At 40.4% G+C, this 21,827-nt stretch overlaps 7 protein-coding genes across 12 annotated transcripts; 4 read left to right on the forward strand and 3 right to left on the reverse strand.

The window, feature by feature from the left end:
* Nucleotides 1-1,748: 1,748 nt before the first annotated feature.
* LOC109604164 (zinc finger protein 239) lies at nucleotides 1,749-3,526 on the forward strand. Of its 2 annotated transcripts, none has more exons than XM_020020692.2 (4): nucleotides 1,749-2,007; nucleotides 2,059-2,408; nucleotides 2,470-2,778; nucleotides 2,831-3,526. In XM_020020692.2, exons 1-4 carry the CDS (start codon nucleotides 1,780-1,782, stop codon nucleotides 3,078-3,080), a joined length of 1,137 nt encoding a protein of 378 aa, XP_019876251.1. In that variant the 5' UTR covers nucleotides 1,749-1,779; the 3' UTR covers nucleotides 3,081-3,526. The 2 variants fall into 2 exon arrangements, with proteins under 2 accessions (XP_019876251.1, XP_019876252.1); XM_020020693.2 differs by having other exon boundaries at nucleotides 2,479-2,778.
* A 2,319-nt stretch (nucleotides 3,527-5,845) lies between these two features.
* Nucleotides 5,846-6,442, forward strand: LOC109604173 (uncharacterized). 2 transcript variants are annotated; one of them, XM_020020702.2, is made up of 2 exons: nucleotides 5,846-6,086; nucleotides 6,272-6,442. In XM_020020702.2, the coding sequence occupies exons 1-2, from the start codon at nucleotides 5,955-5,957 to the stop codon at nucleotides 6,374-6,376; spliced, it is 237 nt and encodes a 78-aa protein (XP_019876261.1). In that variant the 5' UTR covers nucleotides 5,846-5,954; the 3' UTR covers nucleotides 6,377-6,442. The 2 variants fall into 2 exon arrangements, with proteins under 2 accessions (XP_019876261.1, XP_019876260.1); XM_020020701.2 differs by having other exon boundaries at nucleotides 5,888-6,218.
* Nucleotides 6,390-8,924, reverse strand: LOC109604161 (phenoloxidase 1-like). The gene is made up of 7 exons (XM_049968565.1): nucleotides 8,831-8,924; nucleotides 8,655-8,772; nucleotides 8,404-8,599; nucleotides 7,674-8,353; nucleotides 7,329-7,619; nucleotides 6,947-7,274; nucleotides 6,390-6,894 (listed from the first exon to the last, which is right to left on the reverse strand). The coding sequence occupies exons 2-7, from the start codon at nucleotides 8,763-8,765 to the stop codon at nucleotides 6,446-6,448; spliced, it is 2,055 nt and encodes a 684-aa protein (XP_049824522.1). The 5' UTR covers nucleotides 8,766-8,772; nucleotides 8,831-8,924; the 3' UTR covers nucleotides 6,390-6,445.
* Nucleotides 8,925-9,029: 105 nt separating this feature from the next.
* LOC109602735 (GRIP and coiled-coil domain-containing protein 2-like) lies at nucleotides 9,030-12,398 on the reverse strand. The gene is made up of 9 exons (XM_049968564.1): nucleotides 12,280-12,398; nucleotides 12,063-12,226; nucleotides 11,870-12,010; nucleotides 11,648-11,819; nucleotides 11,096-11,598; nucleotides 10,751-11,045; nucleotides 10,154-10,699; nucleotides 9,518-10,101; nucleotides 9,030-9,470 (listed from the first exon to the last, which is right to left on the reverse strand). Exons 2-9 carry the CDS (start codon nucleotides 12,204-12,206, stop codon nucleotides 9,096-9,098), a joined length of 2,760 nt encoding a protein of 919 aa, XP_049824521.1. The 5' UTR covers nucleotides 12,207-12,226; nucleotides 12,280-12,398; the 3' UTR covers nucleotides 9,030-9,095.
* A 329-nt stretch (nucleotides 12,399-12,727) lies between these two features.
* LOC109602744 (protein HGH1 homolog) lies at nucleotides 12,728-14,186 on the forward strand. The gene is made up of 4 exons (XM_020019174.2): nucleotides 12,728-12,873; nucleotides 12,939-13,692; nucleotides 13,756-13,917; nucleotides 13,971-14,186. Exons 1-4 carry the CDS (start codon nucleotides 12,789-12,791, stop codon nucleotides 14,077-14,079), a joined length of 1,110 nt encoding a protein of 369 aa, XP_019874733.2. The 5' UTR covers nucleotides 12,728-12,788; the 3' UTR covers nucleotides 14,080-14,186.
* Nucleotides 14,187-14,283: 97 nt separating this feature from the next.
* LOC109602747 (gastrula zinc finger protein XlCGF57.1) lies at nucleotides 14,284-15,847 on the reverse strand. Of its 2 annotated transcripts, none has more exons than XM_049968521.1 (4): nucleotides 15,331-15,847; nucleotides 15,016-15,272; nucleotides 14,610-14,966; nucleotides 14,284-14,571 (listed from the first exon to the last, which is right to left on the reverse strand). In XM_049968521.1, the coding sequence occupies exons 1-4, from the start codon at nucleotides 15,718-15,720 to the stop codon at nucleotides 14,298-14,300; spliced, it is 1,278 nt and encodes a 425-aa protein (XP_049824478.1). In that variant the 5' UTR covers nucleotides 15,721-15,847; the 3' UTR covers nucleotides 14,284-14,297. The 2 variants fall into 2 exon arrangements, with proteins under 2 accessions (XP_049824478.1, XP_019874739.2); XM_020019180.2 differs by having other exon boundaries at nucleotides 14,284-14,553; nucleotides 15,331-15,839.
* On the forward strand, nucleotides 15,800-21,149 carry LOC109602736 (histone-lysine N-methyltransferase eggless). 3 transcript variants are annotated; one of them, XM_049968518.1, is made up of 15 exons: nucleotides 15,800-16,017; nucleotides 16,069-16,319; nucleotides 16,368-16,644; nucleotides 16,809-16,970; nucleotides 17,027-17,401; nucleotides 17,459-17,693; nucleotides 17,747-18,125; nucleotides 18,260-18,505; nucleotides 18,619-18,846; nucleotides 18,896-19,022; nucleotides 19,253-19,452; nucleotides 19,514-19,834; nucleotides 19,888-20,464; nucleotides 20,526-20,680; nucleotides 20,734-21,149. In XM_049968518.1, the coding sequence occupies exons 1-15, from the start codon at nucleotides 15,921-15,923 to the stop codon at nucleotides 20,938-20,940; spliced, it is 3,837 nt and encodes a 1,278-aa protein (XP_049824475.1). In that variant the 5' UTR covers nucleotides 15,800-15,920; the 3' UTR covers nucleotides 20,941-21,149. The 3 variants fall into 3 exon arrangements, with proteins under 3 accessions (XP_049824475.1, XP_049824477.1, XP_049824476.1); XM_049968520.1 differs by having other exon boundaries at nucleotides 19,298-19,452; XM_049968519.1 differs by having other exon boundaries at nucleotides 18,260-18,475.
* Nucleotides 21,150-21,827: the final 678 nt, after the last annotated feature.

Genomic DNA, 21,827 nt, shown 5'->3' on the forward strand with positions numbered 1-21,827 from the left:
CTTAAAATTACTTAAAGTTATTTATTTAAAAAGAGCTTAGAAGTGTTTTTTTAATAATTGAAAAAGTTCTTAATTAATAAAATTAGATGTGCATAGTCAATATTATAAATAATAATTATAGAATAAAATAAATTAGAATAATTAACCTTAATATTTATTGGTAAAAAAATAGATATACATATCGACTTTGTATCATTAATTAATTAATTAATTAATTTGATAATTATTTGTAAATAACAATATTTTAATTATTTTTTTAAATTACATAAATTTTAGATGTGTAATAAATACAAAAATATGTATTTCATGTTTTTTTGATGTTTATTTCTATATAAATTGAAATTTTATAAATGTGTCAAAAATTAAGTATCAATAAATTTTGTAAAATAATTGAAATGTTTAGAAATTTTAATTATTGTAAATATAAGAAAAAAGACTATGGTTTTTCTGCTTTTTTATTATATAAATATGTAAATATATTATAATAAATAAATAAATACTGAAAAACTTATACTTTTATATTAATTTATTCATTATATTCAATAAAATAGAGGTAAAAAATATAAAATTTATTAAAAAATTAATAAAGCATCTAATCTAGAACAAAATTTTCAATTTTCAAAATAATTGAAATGTTCAGAAATTTTAATTATTGTAAATATAAGAAAAAAAACTATGGTTTTTCTGCTTTTTTATTATATAAATATGTAAATACCTTATATATTATGTGATATAATAATATATAATAATTAGTATTATAATAAATAACTAAATACTGAAAAATTTATACTTTTATATTAATTTATTCATTATATTCAATAAAATAGAGGTAAAAAATATAAAATTTATTAAAAAATTAATAAAGCATCTAATCTAGAACAAAATTTTCAATTTTCAAAATAATTGAAATGTTCAGAAATTTTAATTATTGTAAATATAAGAAAATAGACTATGGTTTTTCTGCTTTTTTATTATATAAATATGTAAATATCTTATATATTATGTGATATAATAATGTATAATAATTAGTATTATAATAAATAAATAAAATTTATACTTTTATATTAATTTATTCATTATATTCAATAAAATAGAGGTAAAAAATATAAAATTTATTAAAAAATTAATAATGCATCTAATCTAGAACAAAATTTTCAATTTGACCCACATTTTGACCTGATCCACCTCCACACAACATTCCGAGCGACTGTGCGCCTAGGTTTTCGTAAATACCACCTTTACTTTCTACATTCTACAATAAAGTTGCATAAAAATAATGTTGCTGTTTACATTATTAACATATATAAATAACTATTTCAGGTGATCGTTACGTAAAACTACTTGTTTCCATGTTTCATCCGAATTTTCCGAATGTTACGACTTTTATTCCATTTTTAAATTTAATGTCAGTCCAATAAGATGAGTAATTTTGATAAAAAAATTAACAATAGCCTTTGTTACGTTACTTCCTGTTTTGTGCGACCTTCGTGATTTTTAATGTACGAAATTGGTTTACCCAAAAAAAAGGCGCGCGATTATGCCAAATTATATAAAATATTCGTTTTGCGTTAATAATTAATGAATATACACGTACGCAAAATTAAAGTGCAATGTGGGTTGCCTAGTGGGAAGGCACGGACTTCTATTGAAAGTTACAAGGGACGATCAAAAACAAGTGAGCTGTGTACAAAACAATGAAATTAACAAATTGTCTTAGTTACCACTTTACTTGGTAACTAACAACTTGAAACGATATCATTCAGCATCAAAGCACCAAACATGGAGGAACAATTCAAGATCTCTGACCGTCGCATTAGGATCGAAACTGTTTGCGATCCCCAGGTAGACACCCCACCAAATACGTTTGTAATAAGACCGTCGAAACATATGAACCGAAAAATTTGTCGCGTATGCGTTAAAGAATGCACCTCATCTTACAACCTCCTCAGCGATGTGTCGGACGGAAAGACCGTCATGGATGTGGTGGCCGAAGTCTTCTCGTTCAATGTAAGTCGTCTGCTGAAAATTTTTTCAGGTGTTTGAGCAGGAAGTTTTCAGATCATAGTCGGAGCCGGTCGCTCGTCCTGCGTTTGTGAGTCCTGTTTCAATTTGGTGAAAGATGTTTCCTCATTTTACCAGAAAATCACTAAATGTAACGATGCATCAGAGGTGAAACCGTCCAAACTAAAATTAAGAATAACATTCCAAGATAATACACAGGAGTCGAAGACTGAAACTCCTACAAAACCTGAAGGGGAGGAACAACTCAAAGAGGAGGAAAAAGACAAAGGTCACACGTGCCCCATATGCCACAAGAGATTTAATTGGCGGGCCTCCCTGTTGGTGCACCAGCGTGTCCACACTGGTGACAGGCCATTCAAGTGCAACATTTGCAACAAGCAGTTCAGGTAACCGTTTAATAATTAACCCCCTCTCCGAATATTTATTAACAATCCTGGTAACTGGTAGATGTTACAGATTCAGCAGCGGCCTGCACCTCCACAGGCGCATCCACAGCGAGGAGAAGCGCTACAGCTGCGGCGTCTGCAAAAAGGGCTTCAACCAGCTGGTCGGGTTGCAGGTGCACGGCCGGATCCACACCGGCGAGAAGCCCTACATGTGCGCCGTGTGCGGCCAGACGTTCAGCGACTTCTCGGGCTTGAAGGGCCACTCGGTGACGCACAGCCCCAAGCCCGTCAAAGAGTGCCCGGTTTGCGGCAAGAGGATGGCCGTTCGGAGCATCGGCACCCACATTAAAACCGTCCACATCGGCAAACGGTTGCTTTGCCGTTCAATCGTAAGGGTTCTTGCTGATTTAAGTTTGTTGCAGGGAGTTCCAGTGCACCCGGTGCCCCAGGAAGTTCGTCAGCAAAAGCGTCCTGGTGGGGCACATGAGGATCCACGACGGCACCAAGCCCTACAAGTGCAACATCTGCGAGAAATGCTTCAATCAACACGGCACTTTGTACAATCACATGAGAACGCACACCGGACAGAGGAGGACCAGAAAGAAATCGGAAGATACTAAGGAGGAGGAAGAGGATTCGGCGAATGCCGAATCGGATACTGAAAAATCGTAAACGTCTGTAAATTCGGGGAGTTGCAATGACGCATTTTTTTGTATTTTTGGTCGATTTGCTGTAAACTCAATCTAGATTTTGGGCAGGGACACATTTTGTAGGTTTTTTACCAAAAATTTATTGTCACAGGTTAAAAGAGTGAACAAAAGGCTGTTAATATTTGGCAATTCCACTTTTTCTAATAGCACTAGATTTGAAATTTGAATGTACTACTTGAAAATAAGCCTGTCACTTCATAGTTGCTACTTTATACAACCTCCTGGTGGTAATACCACCAACTTTCAATGTTAGTTTTTGTCTACATCGTTTAACAAGAGTGTTTTTGTATGGTCAACCATACCACTCGAGTTAATCTCGTTTATACATTATTTATTATATTTATTTGATATATTTTTTATATGGTATTACAATTTATGAAAGTTACAAAAATAAATCTATTTTTTATATTTTGACGTATTATTTCAAATAGTTTAAGTAAAAAATTATACGCTAAATTTGATTTTCAAACTATAAAAAAACCTCAAAATTGTTATAAAACAATATGACAATGCCAATTTACGTAGTTTTTTTAATGTACAGTTTTTCTAGTAAATATATTCAAATAATTAACATTTTTATTATGTTTTTAATGTGTTTTTAATTACTTGACTTATGTTTATTCATAGTTGTACGTCGTACTATTTTTTTTATATGTAAAATACTCATAGAACATCCTTAAATTAAATTCGAATTTAGTCCACCATTTCCTGTTCAATAAAGTGTCCATCGTTTGAATATAAATCATTGGAAATATTTCCGGTGTTCATGGAAATAGATATTCAACCAAAAATTATAAGTAAACTATTTGGCCATGTTCTCCAAAATTTTTAATTCTTCTAACTTTAATTTTATTACACTCATTAATATTTTAATGATTTTTTATAAAAAAATCAATGTGTATATTTTTAATCAATAAAATGGATTGAAAAAATGATAAATAATTATGAATGAAATATAATTGTGTAATTTTATATATCAAGATTTTGTTTGAAATTGTGTTTGGGTATTTGGGTAATATTTTTTAAATTAAAATTTAATATGTGCACATTCTAATAAAGGAATCCCATTAACGCAGTTTGTGAAAAAAATATGCTTACAAAACAAAAAAATGTCTAAAAAAACGTTTTAAAATGTTCATTAACATTTTTGTGTTCAAATTGGCTAGGAAAAACTTTTGGAATGTATTGATTTTCACTATAAATGCTGTAATTTTTCATATATCGATAGCGGATCATCTGAAATGTCAACTCAACCATTGGTACTTGTCCTGTGCCTTCTCGTAGTCTCCACTTTGGGTCACGATAAGAAAAAAACATTAACATGTTACGTTATTAAATACTTTGGCATATAGAGTTACACTCCAAACACCAAATTCATCATAACAGACACCTGAAGGTTTCAGTAGAAGCGTCAGTGAACGTCACCATCAACAACAAATTGATGGCTGTGCTCAACGGCTCCTCCGCTCTTGTGGACGCCAACAACTCCATCGGTGCCGTCCTCGACTTGTCCTCTGGCATGGTCATAGTCCTGGACGTCAACAATAATATCATAAAAAAGTAGGCAACTCCACCCTGTTGCCCAAACCCAGCCACCCCATCAAGGATTGGTTGTCCGGCTTGAAGCACGGATTGAAGGACCTTTTGGACGACGCCGCCTCCACCGTCGTCGACATAGGGGACGACCTAAACACCGTTGACAAAGTCCTCAGGGATTTGCTGTGCAGCTTATCCATCGCATTCAAGGATGCGAAACAGGTGCTCATACCCTGTAGAAGGACCCGACGAAGTCCCTCAAGGTTGTCCTGCAGGTGTTCGGTGGTGCTGTCGAAGTCATGGTTGCCGGAGGAGTTCTCCTCGTTGCAGGTGTTTTAAAAGGCGTGGCCGACTTACTAGAAGTAGTGGTGGGAGAAGTCGCCGCTTTGGTGAAAAGCATCCTGATGGTGGCTGGTGTTGTAGTGGATGTAGTAGAGGAAGGCGTAAGCGACGGCTTGGGAATAGTGCACGAGCTTATCAACATCTTGGCTGGAGCCGCCAAGGCAATCAGCAAACGCATCGACGTCCCAGCAGCTGCAAGACCTGGTTGGAGGTTTGGCGGATACAACCTCGATTGTTGTCGCCGCCCTGTTGGCGGTTGTTGAAGGTTTAATAACCGGTGTCTTGAAAATCGGCGGAGTTGCCCTCGGTGATGTAATCAAACTCCTCGAAGATGTTGTTGATGATGTCCTGAAACTGGTGGTCAAGGTTTTGATGGCGTTGTCACCAGTTGTTAACATAGCTCTTTCAATCCCAGCTTAGCTCGTTCACTTGCTAGGACTCTCGTTGAGCGACTTGGGCAACATTCTTTTGAATGTTCCTGTTGGTGGTTTGAACCTGGTAGAAGATATTGTGAAAAACATATCCAACGCCCTGATATTTTCGGTGGATTGACGGATGTGCTTAAAGGTGATCCACTGGGACTACTGAAGAAGCTTTCTATTGTTGGACCCATTGTTGATGCTCTCAGTAATGCTCTTTCTAGCGTCTCTGGCAGTACCAACAAAAGTCTCACACAACTTGTGGGTGGAGCTGATGACATAGTAAAGGATTTGATGGGATTCATCAATAATCTTCCGCCAGTTCCATTGCCATTACTTGGAAACAGTAATCATTTGAAGGCTGAAGCTTCCATTGGTTTGGTTGCAGGTGTTGCTAATGTTGAATCATCAATCCTTGCCAACGTCACTGTCAATATTTGAACAGAATTTATTGATGTCTCTTGAGCAACACAATAAACAAATATATTTGACAAAAACATCAAAGTCACACATTCACATCACCTGTTGTTATTGCCAGAATGTCCACACCACCGAAAATCCCAAGAAATGACTCAACTCGGTCCGTGTTGTTGGTCACACCGAACGAAAACGAAACTAGTTCAGATGAAGATAAGCCGAAACCCCAAGAAAATGAGCCTGAGCATGAGCGTGTAAGTGAGCGTGTGATTAAAAACACCATTTTAACAGAGTCCCACGCACTCGTGCATAAACCCAGCGAATACACAAAAAAAATAAGTATAATGATGAATTCGGACGTTAAGTATCGGCACAAAGGAGTGCAGGTTAAGTCGACACGTTACAATTGTAAGTTGCTGTCAAAATACTCATTTTGTAGGTGGTACCTTTGACCAAAGACGAAAGTGTGCAGTTGGACAGTGAAACCAGGTGTTGCCCATGGTTGAACAACCTGTGCTGCGAAACCGTTGTGTCAGGAATATAAAATTAACACCACGTTTGACAATGTGCTTATTTATATATATTTAATCAATAAAACAATGCGAATATACATTCAATTATTTCTGGGCTTGAAGGTCCTGTTCTCGAAACGGATGGTGCAGTCTTGCACGCGCATGTTGGGCGTCAGGAACTGCTGCAGTGTGTCCACCCCTTCTCTCGGTTCCCTGTCGAACGGGTAACCCATGGATCTACGGTCCGGGTACAGCTTATCCTTGATGCCGCAGTAACTGTCGGCGTCGTTACAAACTCCCTCGGTGTTCTGTTCTATTTTGTCGTCCTTGTAGTCGGAAATCATGACGAACAACTGGCAAGCCACTCCCTCAGGTGCACCTTTCGGTATGAGCATGTGCTGCGGCCAGCCGCAACCGCAGAAGTTGAACTGGGCCAAGGCCTGGCCTCCTTGAGGCCTGCTCGTGTCCAAATCTCTGAAGGTCCTCTCGAAGGGGATCGTCACCGATGATTGGGTGGAGCTTCTCGTTATCATGTTCTTGCCCTGCTTGACTGTACAACGAATTTTTAACATAGAAGTTGGACAATGAAGGTGTTGACTTACGATTGACTTTGAACTTGTCCAACTCCACGAACATGTGGCGTTGCTCCCGATATTGCCAAGGGTTGCCCCTTTCATCGAACTTGGGGCTGATGAAAATCCTGCAAGTTCCTTGTTTGTTGCCGCTCGATTTGTTCTCCACCACGATGTTGTAGGTGAAGTTCCTGTGTTGGAGGTGAGTGAAACGTACGAACACCGCCCCTCTGGGTTGGAAATCCATGCCTCTGGACAAGTCGACGTCCGATTGTTGCCAGAAGGTGGAGAAGGTATTCTTTGGAGTACCTTCACTTTGGATCGAGATGTCTGTTACCGTTACTCCTTGATTACCCAACTAGAAACAGGTTTAGGTTAATGTTTTGATATTTAAAGAGTAATATTTGGGTACCTGAGCCTCAGTATAACGAGGTAAAGTGCTTTTGTGCTCTTGGAAGATGTAGTCGATGTAGGCGTGCCACCTGTAAAAGATGGGATCCCTCATGGCGGTGGCAGAGTCCCCAATTACTCCGAACGACTCCAAATGTCTGTGATCCGGGTCGTGAATGTAGGACAAGAAGACGTGACCCATGTTGTGCAAGTCGCCGTAGAACCCACGATTCGGAGACAAAATGCTGGACTCCACCATGTTCCCCAGCACATCAATGCCTTCGTTTTCCGTCAGTTGGACCGGCCCTTTTTCCTACACGATCACACTGTTAATTAACTCAGGTCGTTGGCGAAAGATTTAGCTTACCCCTTGGGCAACTCCTGAGTGAATGGCGTCGAAGATACGATCCCTCCAACGCACCAGATCGTCTATATCCACAACCACCTGGTCCGACTCCCTCTTCAAATTGGACAGCCTCTGATTGGCGACACGTGCGGGCCACGACCTCGAAGCCACCAAACTGTCCAGTTTGGGGAAGTAGGCCTCTTTGATCGGCTGGTTCCAGTCGATGAAGCGGTCCACACGTTTCATCTTGTTGCACAACCTCTCGAAGTTGTAGCGGGCCACGACCTGCTGGTGCATGTAATAAAACAACTCCCCCCTGCGATTCTTGTCGACGATCTCGCGGGCAGCTTCGAAAGGGTACACCAGGTGCCAATGCCAGTGGTGCAAATTAATGCCCAGGTCTTCGCGGAAGTAGGCCAGCCGATGTTCCGTTTCCAAGTCTGAGGCGGTGTAGTCGATGGGTATTTCAATGGGGGCGCGTTGCCCTTCCGGTACCACCGTGGCCTCCTGGCGTGCCTTCTGGAACACCTTGCTGTCTACGTATTTGTCCGGGAACGATTGGATGAAGGCGGGCAGGTCCAGGTCTTGGGTGTCAGGCCTGTGTAACAGAGCCACGGACAACGCGTAGTTGAAGAGGTACGGGTTAACTCGTTCTCTGGCGTAAATGGCCACCGCCAACAGGTCGTCCACGTTCCTCACACCTTAAATTGATCAACTAAAATATCAAGAGATGGTGGGTGATGGATCATACCTAAGAATACGTCGATTAGTTGGCCGGCCAGTTGTCGGTGTCTTGGCAGGAACAAGGAGAAGTTGGAGTCTTGAGGTAGCTCCTCCACTTCCCCCAATGGTGGAATCGATATTCGGTTCACTTGTATTTTCTCCCCAGCGTCCGCACCGAATCTGCTTTGGATGGTGGAGTCACCAAGACTTTTATATTTGTCCCTCTGTAATCAATTAATTTAATAAAACTAAACTAGTTGGGTTAGATTTGTAATTTACCAGATATTCTTGTGGAACATCAAACTGAGCCTTCTTGTCACCTTTCACCATGAAAACAGGTTCTTGCGGCCTGTCGAACAGGAGCAAAATATTCTGCTTCTTGTCCGTCATGTTAAATCTAACAAAAGACTTATTGATAATAATAAATATAGTAAGACACACAAACCCTTCCGTACCAGTCGATGATGCACTAAAGTACTACAACAAACTACTAATTGTTAAACTTCCTTTCGCCATACCTTTTATACTTGTCTACAGGTTTTTTAGCTTCCGCAGAAAACTTGCGGTGTTCATGCAAACATCCTGTTATCAGTTCCAGTAATTGCACGACAGAAACACAGTTTGGTTTCCCTTAAGATAAGTAAAAGTACCGAGTCTAATTATAACATAAAACCGCATTATATTTATCACAAAACAATCACAGTAATAAACAATTTTATCTTAAATCTGCCCTTGTTTCAGCCTATCGTTTTCTACGGTCAATAACGCAAGTTGTTGCTCCTGCTCCTGCAAATCCTCCAAGGAGTTGTTCAGCTCCCTCCTCAGCAACTCAACGTTCAACTCCATGTCCTTTAATTTCATGCGCATGGCTTTGTTCTCCATCAGAACGGTTTCGGCGTGTCTATACTTCTTCAACACATCCTCAAGTTGTGCCTTAAGCAGCTTCACTTCCTTTTCCAACTGGGTGATTTTCTCCTTCTGTTCGATGGTGGTTTTATCGACGGAGGAGATGTTTTGCAAGACACTTCTGGAGTGTGACTGCATGAGGTACAAGTTCTTTTTCAAGTGGGCGTTCTCTTCCTCCAGCTCCATCATCTACAACGAATGTTTAGAAAATTATACGCACCAGTGTGTAAATAAACCTTATCCCTGAGCATGCCGGCGAGACTCATCAGCTCTTTGCTCTGCACGAACGCGCTGTCGTACTTTTGTTTCTGCGACACCATCACGTCCTCCAGCTGCTTGATCCTCGACCTCAGCCTCATGGTTTCCTCGGTGCTTCCGATGCTTGCCATCTCCTTGACGCTCTTGTTCAACTCGTCCAACAGTTGCGCCTTCTCCTGCTCCAAAATCGACAACCTCCTTCTGTACTGATTGTGGATTTCTATCGCCTTCGGCGCCTCCAACTTCAACCTGTTGTAGTCGTCTTGTGTTACCTTCAGTTTGTGTCTCAAAGTCGTGGATTCCTTCCTCAACCTGTACACCTCCTCTTCCAGAACCCGTTGCGTTTGCACGGCCTGGCCGTTGTTCAGGTTTTCCAGTTGTATTTGCAGCTTCCCGTTTTCCATTTCCAGTTGGCTGATCGTGTTGCGCAGATTCATGTCTTCTTGGTTCTGCAGCTCCTTCCACTTGAGGTACTCCTCGTTTATGGACTGGTAGGCCTTCTCCAAGTTTTCCTTTTCACTCGTCACTTTGAACAAGACACCCTTCAGGTACACCACGTCATCTACAACCAATTTTAAGTTTTATTCGAACGTCTTTATGATCAGGAGGAATACCTTTGGGCATCGCCTCCACCTGCTTGAAAAGGTTCTCCTTCTCGACCTTCATGCGTTTGTAGCTGTTGTTCAACTCCAACAGTTGCTTGCTTTGCGTGTCCAACGTCTGGGTCGTCTCCTCCAACGTCTTCTGTAAATTACGGTTCTCCTCCTCGAGCGTGTCTATCCTCTGCCTGAATAAGCTATCTCGTTGCTTCAGCTCCTCCAACGTTGTCACGCTCACCCGTTCCTTTTGACGCACCTCGTTCAGCTCTTTGCGTGCCTTCTTCAGTGCGTCGTCCATGTCGATCAGGCGTTGCTTGATGTTCGCCTCGCTGATCTGCACGCGCAGCAGCTCGCTGGTTTTGGACTTGGTGTCGTTTAAGGCTATGTTGAGGTCTTTGCGCAACTGGTCGCACTGGGTTTCTAGGTCGTTGATCTTCGCCGTCAGTTTTATGGAGGCGTCGTCCGCTTGGGACAGGCGGCGTTTCCGTTCCTCCACCATATCTGACATCAGCACGTCCATTTCGTGTTTTAATCTCTTGTTTTCGGTGGTCAACATTGTTACTGAAACAGGTACAGTTTATTAACAATTTAAACCTATTGTCTTGGTGGTACTTGTTTGCTTGTTGCAGGCGTCGTGTTCTTTTGCTGACTGGAGATGGTTCTGATAGTGGCACAACTGGTGGACGTGGCGTTTTAAGGTTTGATTATCATTCATTAGAGACTCCATTTGGTTTTTCAGTTCCACGTTCTGTTGCTGTAACTTTTGGGTTAAGGCTGCGTCCTGTGCCTGCTTCTTCAGCTGGTCGTTCTCCATTTGCAACTTGCTGCAGTTGATGGCTCGCGACAACGCCTTCTCCAAGTCCTTCTGCACCCTTTCTAAAGTTCCTTGTGTTTTATTTAGATTTGCCTAAGAAACATTCATTTAATACACCATGATAATAAAATATAACGTAATACTTTTAAATTTTGATTCTCCGCAATGATCTTATTAAACTTCTCGAGTTCCTCCTTCATCTTCGCCAAGGTTTTGTCCCGTTCCTCGATTTCCACGCGCAACTTCTCGTTCTCCAGTTCCACGTCTTTGATGGAGTTGTCCTTTAGGTCCTTCTCCAATGAATTATTTTTGTTCTCTAACTGCTGTATAACTGATTTCAGTTCGTCGATGTCCTTCTCCAATAGTTGCACCTGAATCCTGTTCTCCTCTTCGAGTCGTTCGTCCTGCGTTTGCTGCGAGTCGCCAGCCGCCAGCTTCATCTTCAGCTCCTGGTTTTGGGTCTTCAGCGAGCTGTTGAGGCACTTCAACTTGCCGATGACAGTCTGTAGATTGTTTATTTCGCCCTTGACCGTGTCCAGTTGTTTCTTCAAATCCTCCTTTTCCTTTTCTGGAACGGATATGGAGCCCTTCAGCTTCAAGTTTTGATTCTTAAGGGCGGCGTTGAGGCCTCGCAGCTTGCTGATTTCTGAAACGAGTACCTAGTAAAGCTTTCAGTTGTTATAATTCAGTTGTACCGATGCTGAGATTGTTGGTTTCAATGGTCAGGCCTTCGAACTTGGCGGTCAGTTCCTCCTTTTCCTTCTCCAGCAACGTGTTTCTGGCCCTCAGCTTCACGTTTTTCGAGTCCATTTGCGTGAAACGCTTCTCCAACGCCTCCAGCTTCTCCTTCAGTTCGTTGTTGCTGGCCTGCAATCGGATTGAATTGGAAACGTGAATAAATCTTTTGGGGACACCACCTGTAAGCTGCTTTGAGTCGGGTTGTCCGCGTGGTCGCCGGTCTCCGCCTTCCGCAGCTTCTGCAATATGGTTTTCTTTTCGCGTTCCAACGTCTGGCGTTGGCGCTCCACCTGTTGGTAGTTGCGCTTCCACATCTCCACCTACGTCCACAATTAGTTGAGTTTTAAACTGGTGGTTTAGTTTTCGAGTTACCTGTTTGCAAACATTGTCCAGCCCGCCATTCTCGATCAGGTTGTGAACTGTGGTGCTAACTTTGCGCTTCTCCTCGACGAACTTGCGTGTCAGCTCTTCAAGATATACTTTGCCTTCTTGTGAGTTTTGTGGTGGTTCGGTCATGATCGAACAATGGAGTTGGTCTGTTTAAAGGAATTAGATGAGGGATGTGTAATGATAGGTTCGGAGGTCTTACGATTGTGAGTTCTTGGACATACATAAATTTATACAAAAAGTACCTTAAGACACGACTACGATAATTTAAACTTTACACATGTTTGACGTAATTTACATTTGACGTTAATCAAATTTCATATTTTGAAACAAGTTACTGACAGTGAAAGTTTGATAACAGCAAATACAGAAGATAAACATAATATACATAAAAGGATGTATACAATTTTTAATAAATTGAGTCAGTTTTGTTTAAATTATCATCTAATGGTTTTAAATTAGAATATAATTTAATTAAACAAGTTTATTGAGCTCATATTTAATAAATCAATATACACATATAAAAAATGTTAAAATATATTAACTATAAGATATACAATAATTGTTTTAAATATGAAAGTATTCGAATATTTTTCAAATTGAGCGTAATGGCGCCTTTAGTGACGTAAGCCCCCACCACCTCTTTAAAATACATGTGCCCCTTTGAGGTTATGTTAAATCTGTTTTCCACAATAAACAATTAAAATAAACATGACGGAAATCAAGGAGTTGGTTAAATTTTTAAACATAGGGGCCCGATTGGACTTAAAGGCGTTGGCCCTCGAAAATATCCTGGGTTAGTGCTTCAAAACAAAAAATAAATACAAAACTTAGGTGGTCAATTATAATATTGGTTTTTAGGTTTAACTGGCACAGAGGACGGTTTGAAGTTAATATTAGAAATACCCGAGTTGTGTACATGTTTGATAGCATTACTGTCAGACAGGAGCGTTCCAATAGCCAAAGATTCAAGCTTGTGTTTGGTGAACATTTCAGCCAACGAAAAGGGTGCAAGTAACCTGGTCAAATTGGACGTGAAGAAGTATTGTCCTCCGTTACAACAGCCACCGGAAAACCTCATTAAAACCACCCTTTATCACGTGTTTGACCCCGAAAGTTACTTAGCTGACCAGTGTTGTATGATTTTGTCGAATCTTACTCGAAATTCGTGTTTAATCGAACAAATCATTGACACAATCGAGGAGTCGGGTAGAAGTTTTGACGATTTGATTAACATCTTTACTAAAACCAGCTACAATAAGCAAGGTGCCAACTTACATTACTTAGGACCAGTGCTTTCAAACCTGTCACAAAGTTCCAGAGTCAGGAGAAAGATTTTAGATAAAGAAAAGTGTGTGATACAAAGGCTGTTACCATTTACTGAATTTAAGGACTCACTTGTTAGGAAAGGTGGAATAATTGGCACACTTAAAAACTGTTGTTTTGAAGAGGATTATCATGAATGGTTGTTGAGTGATGAGGTTGATATATTGCCCAGTTTGCTGTTGCCTCTGGCTGGCAATGAAGAGTTTGATGATGAGGACAATGACAAACTTCCATGTGACTTGCAGTATTTGCCTGAGGATAAACAAAGGGAAGAAGACCCTGACATCAGGTAAATAACTTTTAGATGGTGTGTGACTGTGTTAAATTAAATTTATAATTCTTACAATGACAGGTGCTCCTTGTTAGAGGCCATAACTCAACTCTGCACAAAAAGGAGCAACAGACAACAAATCAGGGACAAAAATACTTATGTAATACTTAGGGAATTGCATAAGTGGGAGAAGGATAGGAAGGTCCTTTTGGCGTGTGAAAATCTCGTCGATATACTCATAAGGTAAATCAGTTTTTATTGTTTTACTTTTATATAAGTTTTCAATTAAATTTCAGGACTGAAGATGAAATTGATAAGGATAATATCAAAGATGTAGAAGTTCCTGAAGACATGACTGAAAAATTCATTCAGCAGGACAATGAATTTATTACTGCAACTGAATAACAGTTTTTTATAATTAGAAAATATTGTTATATATAATTATCATTGTACTTTTATTATAACTGAAATAAATTTATTCTTAGTATATTAAAACACAGACAGAAAACCACTCTCAATTTATGAATAAAGCTTCCAACAATTAAATAATTGTTGCAGAACTGATTTTTTAATTGAAATTTTTAATAGAGAGACTAGAATTCGTTTATTAATAGATATAATAATTAAGTGATGGCACCTTTTGTAATTTCATGGATTTTCTTCATGTGTTGATTCAGATAAGACCTGTCCGTAAATTTCTTGTCACACATGGTACAACTGAAAGGTTTTACACCAGAATGCGTGCACAAATGCCTGGCCAGTTTGTGCTTGTCGTAGAACGAACTGGGACAAATGTGACACGTGTGCTTCTTCACTCTGACCGGCACCGGTTTGTTACCTATACCATGCACCTTTGTGAGGTGCACCTCATACAAAAACCTACAACAAAAGTCCGTCCTAACATTTAATCAATCATATTTGTTAGTAATTTGTACTTGTCCTTGTATTCCTTCGGACACTGCGAACATTTGAAGCCCCGGAAGTTGGAATGCAGCTTCTTGTGCTTCGAAAGCTCCACCTTGCTGACGAACCGTTTGCCACACACCAAGCAGGAGTGCTGTTTCACCCCTTCGTGCCGCTTCATGTGCTCCGAGTAACCGCCCTTCAGAGGGAACCGTTTCAGACAGACGTCGCAGCTGTACTTCCAGTTGCTGGGGTCGGTGTGCACCACGAATTTGTGTTGCTGCAGCGCCTTGTTCGTGTTGTAGGTCGTGTTGCAGATGTTGCAGCCGTAACTTCTTTTGTTGTGGTGGATTTTTTCGTGCGACAACAGATCACTGTGCGTTATGTAACTGAAAATTAACAGTTTTGGGGGTTTTCCTACATTTAAATACGTCTTACCCTTTGCCGCAGAAACTGCAGATGTAGGAGCGCACTCCCTCATGGTATTTTCTGTGTTGTATCAAATTCGCAGACGTCCTGAACCTTTTGGGGCAATTCGCACATGTGTATGGTCTTATGGTTTTTACATCCAAGTTGTGGGACTCGCTGCAGTGTATGATTAAGTTCTTTTTCAACTTGTAGGTTTGCGCACATATTTCACATGTAAATAACGTTGTTTGACGCCTTTTGTTCTCTTTAGCTGGTTCCGGTTTTTCCTAAAATACGTTTATTATGTGATTATTTATATAAGCTATGTTTCACTAAAATACGTACTTCTGAGGCCGACTCCAATTTACTAACATCCAGCTCTTTGTTTTGATGTGTAGTTAAATGTTCACTCAGCAAATCTTTATCATAAAACTGACTATTACAGTCGAAACATTGTAAATCTATATTTTCAATACACACTTCATTCTTTTGTGGCACAACGAAAAGTTCACTGTCTCGTTTAGTTGACGAACTTAAGCAAAACAATTTGAAATTGTAGCAGTTCTCAATTTGCTCTTTACACAGTTTACAAATTAAATAACTATTATACCAAGCTAGTTCTGGCACAATGTTTTCTAATTTTGTGAGTAAAATTACACAATTTTCGTCTTGTTCTTGTACACTAAACAAACATTTATCCTGTTTGAAACATATGTGGCATTTTAAACTGGACATGTTTTGATTTTTGTTTATTTACATTTTTTATGAGTTAGGTTAGGTTATTGACAGAAAGTGGTGATTGCACCTAATTCGTAGGTCACTTGTGCTGTTTCTAACCTAAAATTATTGTTGGCGTCTTTCGATTAATTTTTAACTGATCACTAAGTTTATTTGAATAAAATCAACTATAAAATTAACAGTAAATTGTACAAAAAATGCAGGAAGATGAGGATTTGATGGAGATCGATGATACAATCCATAACGCACCGATAATCGAACAAAAGCCGCTAGAATTGAATACGCCCGTCTCAAGTAATCAGTAAACATTATCCAAAAACTTTAAATAATGTTATTAATTGGTAGGCAAACAAGGGACAAACGATGTGGTAGTGTTGGACGACGATGAGGAGGAAGGTGCCAAACAACTGACGCCAATAAACAACAATGAAACAATCATAGATTTAATACAGGAGACAAGACGATGCATCAATTCGTCCTGCGAGGGCAAAACGAAAGACTACATCATCGCCCCCGACTTTTGCCTCATCTACTACAAAGTGAAACCGTCGAAAAACATAGTCGAGGAAATTTGCCATGACTGTTACACCCAAGCCGTAAGTTACCAAAATGTTGCTAGGCTCGTATATTAATTGTGTCCGTAGGTGATTGCGTACGATAAATTGGCGATGAACGCGGCCGAAGGCAAATGCGTTTTGAGCGTCAACCTACCTTTGATCAATGAGACACTGCAAATTGATGATTCCGATGAGGAAGATGGAAATATCAATGATTTGGTTGAATACATTGATGAGGAGAGTGCACAGTTCATCAAGGATAATTTGGATTTGGTTATCGATGAGGCTTTGAATAAGTATGACATTGAAAGTTTGGCACATCGAGAAGTGGAGTTTGTTGAAGACAGCACCCTCAATATAGAAAGTGAGTCAATCTTTGTGTTTCTAAATCGAGTGGACAATATTTCAAAGCAAGTACAACATATCTCATAATTTTAATACTAATATTTTTTAACATTTGGTCCAATTGTGAGATATGACCATCTATTCTGAAAGCATCTTGTACATTATATTAAACGTGTTTTTTAGATCAGATATCTGAAATAAGCTTCAAAGTAAAGGACCTACGCCAGAGCTTTGATACAATCCAAATTGATTTGTATAAAAAGTTCAGTCCCAACGGACGTGAACTGAAAGGGCTCACGATCATCGATGACTTTTCCTGTTCGTCTGGTACAATCACTAGATATGGTAATAAATTGCGGTACAACCATTAATACAGTATAGTTTGGAATGTTTTATTTTAGATTCGGCTCCGCCCAAACCGACGGTACAAAAGCCGCCGAACCCTCAGCAGAAGCCATTGCAACAACAGCCGGCGCAGTCGGCCATTAGGGTGACGACGGTGCCGGGCACGGTGTCGGCGCCGTCGAGGAAGAGTGCCCGCCACCACAAGCCGGTGTCGTACGCCGAACTGGACGACCCGGGCAACGCCGACAGTCCTAGGGTGACCGACAAACTGGAGGAGCTGGCGGAGAAGATCGAGCCGCCTCCCGGTCTGCCCAATTTCGGGCCGATGGAAAAGCCGCCGGCGAAACAGGGCGACATTTACTACGTGGTCAGGGAGCAGAATCCATCCGGGCCGTGGATACGGGCGCGTTTGAGCACCTCCATACCTGTTGGTGGGTTTTATTGCCCGTTTCAGATGATTTTTTGAACTGCGGTCGTGTCGTTTACAGGGCAGGAGGTCAACGGGAACGTTTACGATGACGTGCACTACAGGCTGACGGAGCTGAAGCAGCAGCGGGATCGAATCGTCAACGGCAAACAAATTGCGTACATGACCCCCAGTTCGGTGCGTCTTGTTATTGGTACCAGGGTTTTGGCTATGTTCACTGAAGAAACGAAAAAGCAGAATCATCCGTATTACCCCGGAATTGTCGGGGAGTCGCCTCACATAGGCAACAAATATAGGTTTACATACGCTTGTTTTATCCTAATAAAAATTGACCAACAATTCATTTCAGATATTTAATATTCTTCGACATCGGATACGCTCAGTATGTTAATCACGAAAACGTACATTTAATCTTCGAATCCAGCAAGAACGTGTGGGAGGACATGAAAGACGATTCGAGGTCGTTCATAAAGAAGTACATAGAGAGTCAGGACAGGCCAATGGTGAAGCTGGCCAAGGACCAAACTGTACGAGTGGAATACAATGGGAAATGGTGGTTGTGCACGGTCAAACATGTGGACTGTTCATTGGCGACGGTGCATTTCGAACACCTGAATCGTACGGAGACAATTTATCGAGGTTCGATGAGATTGAGTCCGATGTTCAGGGAGGAACAGGCCGCCACTAACAGACACAGTGGGATACGTGCATCAAGAAAGGCCGGTCCAGTAAGTATCATAATATAATTATAACCCATTATCCTTTATTGAATTTTACTGGTTTAATAAAATTTTATGTAAGACAGAATCTGGAGAGACAATTTATGTGTATCGTTCAATACTAATGAAATTTTGTGTTGTAGAACGAGTCTGCGACCGTCGTTCAGTACCGGAGGACCGACGAGTATCCGTCGACGATCGTCGACGACTCGCCGACCAAAGAGAACGACAATCCGGTGAGGGCGGTCGCTCGCAAGAGCACGACGCCCCGCCCACTGAGCGCGAACAGCCTCGAACACGCCCGGCCTTTCTTACCGCCGCTTATTAACACCGCCCTCGGTCCCACCTCGAAGATCATGGTAAGGGAACAAGTAGTTCCGAAAATCTTGGTAAATATCCCCCCCTTTCATATCACCAACAATCCGTCCACACCCACTCCACCAGACACAATTAAAGCGACTAATTTGACGATGATTTAAACATGAGCGGCATAATTTCGCAGTACTTCACGCCCAGGGACCAAATGGTGACGCAGCGGAGGTACTTGCGGCATCCGTGCGGTCCTGCGTGTCGCAGGACGTTGACGCACAATTTTTCCAAGCTGCGCGGGCACAATCCGTTGTCGAAGCCGTTGCTGTGCGGCTGGGCCAGGCTGACATCACGGGCTAGGGGCAGGAAGGAGATAGTATACAAGACCCCCTGTGGCAGGATTCTGCGCAGTATTGCTGAGGTACTTTGATAGCAGGACGATTATTAGTTATTATTGTTGAATGTTTCAGGTGCACTGCTACTTGAGGGTGACTCAGAGCGAAATGACTGTAGATCTGTTTGACTTTAACCACATGGTCCGGTGTTTGGCCGAGTTTAACGTCGATTGCAAGCCGGATCCAGCCGATTTATCTAAAGGTATCATTTCGTTTGTCAATGTAATTTGGTCTATATACACAAATTTATTGTCAAAAACTTTTATATAACAGAAAAAACTAACTAATTTGGTCCAATAGAAGACTTTTAATTTAAGGCAAAATAAATCTTTGTCATTCTTTTAATTTGTTGCAATATTCACAAGGTTATAGACAAAGGAGGGCAATACGTATAAAATTACATGTTTTTATAACAGTTTATGAAAATTTCAGACTTACAAGAAAGAAGATGCTGTACAAACATTTTTATTTTGCCAGGGCTTGAACAAGTGCCAATACCTGTGATAAACGGCGTCAACAATGACATGCTAGACTTTTGTCATTACTCCACGAAACGTGTACCGATGGAAGGCGTACACATAAATTGCGAGCCGGAATTCCTGTGCGGCTGCGACTGCGAAGACGACTGCATCGTAAGTCGAACCCATTATTTAACACGCAATAAACCACTAACGACGTCGTTCCACTTTCCAGGACAAGACGAAGTGCTCGTGCTGGAAACTGACGTTGGAGGGTGCCAAATATCTGGGCAAAGACGTGGACCCCAACTCGGTGGGATACATATACAGACGGCTGCAGGACCAGGTGATAACGGGCATATACGAGTGCAATTCGCGTTGCAAATGCGGACCCACCTGTTTGAATCGCGTCGTCCAGAATCCGATGTCGCTGAAGCTGCAGGTGTTCCGCACCCACAATCGCGGCTGGGGCATCAGGAGTTTGAACGACGTGCCGCAGGGCACGTTCATTTGTATTTATGCCGGCACCTTGCACACTGAGGCTATGGCCAATGAGGTAATTGGGATCAAGAAAAAACTATTGGGATTTGTAAATGTGTATTTTTGAAGGATGGAATGGCCTACGGCGACGAATACTTCGCTGAACTAGACTACATAGAAACGGTGGAGAAATACAAGGAGGACTACGAGGCGGAGGTGTTGGAAGACGAAGAAGACGAGGACTTGGACGACGCCACGTCGAAAACGTCGAAGTCCGGTGGTAGGTTGACTCCCGATTTCGAGGAGGAGGAAATAATGCGGGGGGTTAACGCGAAGAACCGACGGTACAGCGACGACAACGACTTCGTATGCACCACCAAGGTGGCCGGACAGGAGACCGGCATTAGGACCAGGTTGAGGAGGAGGAACGACGACGACAAGGATACGAAGGATCCAAAGGATGCGAAGGATTCCAAGGAGGTGAAGAACACAAAGGAAGTGAAGGAATCCAAGGAGATGAAGAACACAAAGGATATGAAGGATAGCAAAGAGGTGAAGGATGTAAAGGACACAAAGGATATCAAAGATGCAAAAGTAAAGGAGCCAGTCGTGATCAAACAAGAGGTCACCACCGAAATCAACATGAAGGCAATAGAATCACTGCAAACAGACATAGATACCGTCACCATCAGTGACGACGAAGATGGTAAACAACTAATTTATCAACTATTTCATCACTTTTTTAAACCATTAATTGTGTGTTTTAGAGGGAAGAGAAGTGCTGAGCTTCAATCCCAAATCGGGCACGACAGATCTGGACGAGAAATCCAAATACAACTCGGTGAGAGACCTATTTGGACCAAACGAAGAGGTTTACATAATGGATGCCAAAACTTCTGGAAACATCGGAAGATTCCTGAACGTAACTATTCCCCTACTTTACTTAAAGCTAATTCTAATAAATTTTACTTGTAGCATTCCTGTTCTCCAAACGTTTTCGTACAGAACGTGTTTGTGGACACTCAAGATCCAAGATTTCCTTGGGTGGCGTTTTTCAGTTCGCAGTTTATTAGGGCTGGTACTGAACTGACTTGGAATTACAACTATGATATCGGTAGCGTTCCTGGTAGAGTCCTCTATTGTCATTGTGGTTCTCTAGAATGTAAAGGACGTTTGCTCTAAATCAATTTCTCTAAGATTATTTTGTAATAGGGACATATCCTATCCCATTTATTTTAAGTTCTAATTGTGAATCCAATCTAATCTCATTCATGTGTAATTATTAAGTTTTAATTGTGCGGATACTAAATTATTTTGAAATGTTTTATCAAATTGTCTTTATATTTTTGTTGTGTAACTTATATTAAGAATAAACATAATTCATTTTAAAAGTTTATTTTATTTTATGCAATTGAGTAATTATCTAAAAGTTATTTTGATACTTTATTATTCTAGATTTGTCTTCAATATTCAAAATTCAGAGTTAATGAAGGTATTGTCATTTTGTTACGTCACATCTTAAGAGCTTATTATATTAATTTCAACAACAAAAAGGAGATACAATATAATGAAATGATAATTAAATTACGGCTTCATAAATTAAATGAAACCACAACATTTTCAATAACTTATATACAATAATTATCCAGATTAAATCACTAAGAGGTGAAACTGTTTTGCTTTTATTGAATTAGATAATAAATAAATCTTCTTGGCTATAAAAATCGCTCTTTACACATCGAGTTCTATGAAATCCTTTCTATAGCATTCTTTCTATTAGGTTGCATCCTTCCACAGGTTTAGACAGTTAGCATAGGTAAAAGCCATTTGTTTACTGTAATCTATATTTTTTCCAGGCAATGTATTCGTTTATCCAACGACGGTTCAATAATAGTACAAAAAAAAACTAACTACAATTAGTCTATTACACATACACATAAATACATAATTCTATATATTTATTTATATATTTAGTAAATAGCTGTTCTTGTTGCCTTTTTTAATAAATTTATAATCTTAAACAAATCAAATAAAAAATTAAAGGTAAAAATGTTACATTATAAATAAGT

Source organism: Aethina tumida, chromosome 6 (assembly GCF_024364675.1).
Source record: "Aethina tumida isolate Nest 87 chromosome 6, icAetTumi1.1, whole genome shotgun sequence".
NCBI lineage: Eukaryota > Metazoa > Arthropoda > Insecta > Coleoptera > Nitidulidae > Aethina > Aethina tumida.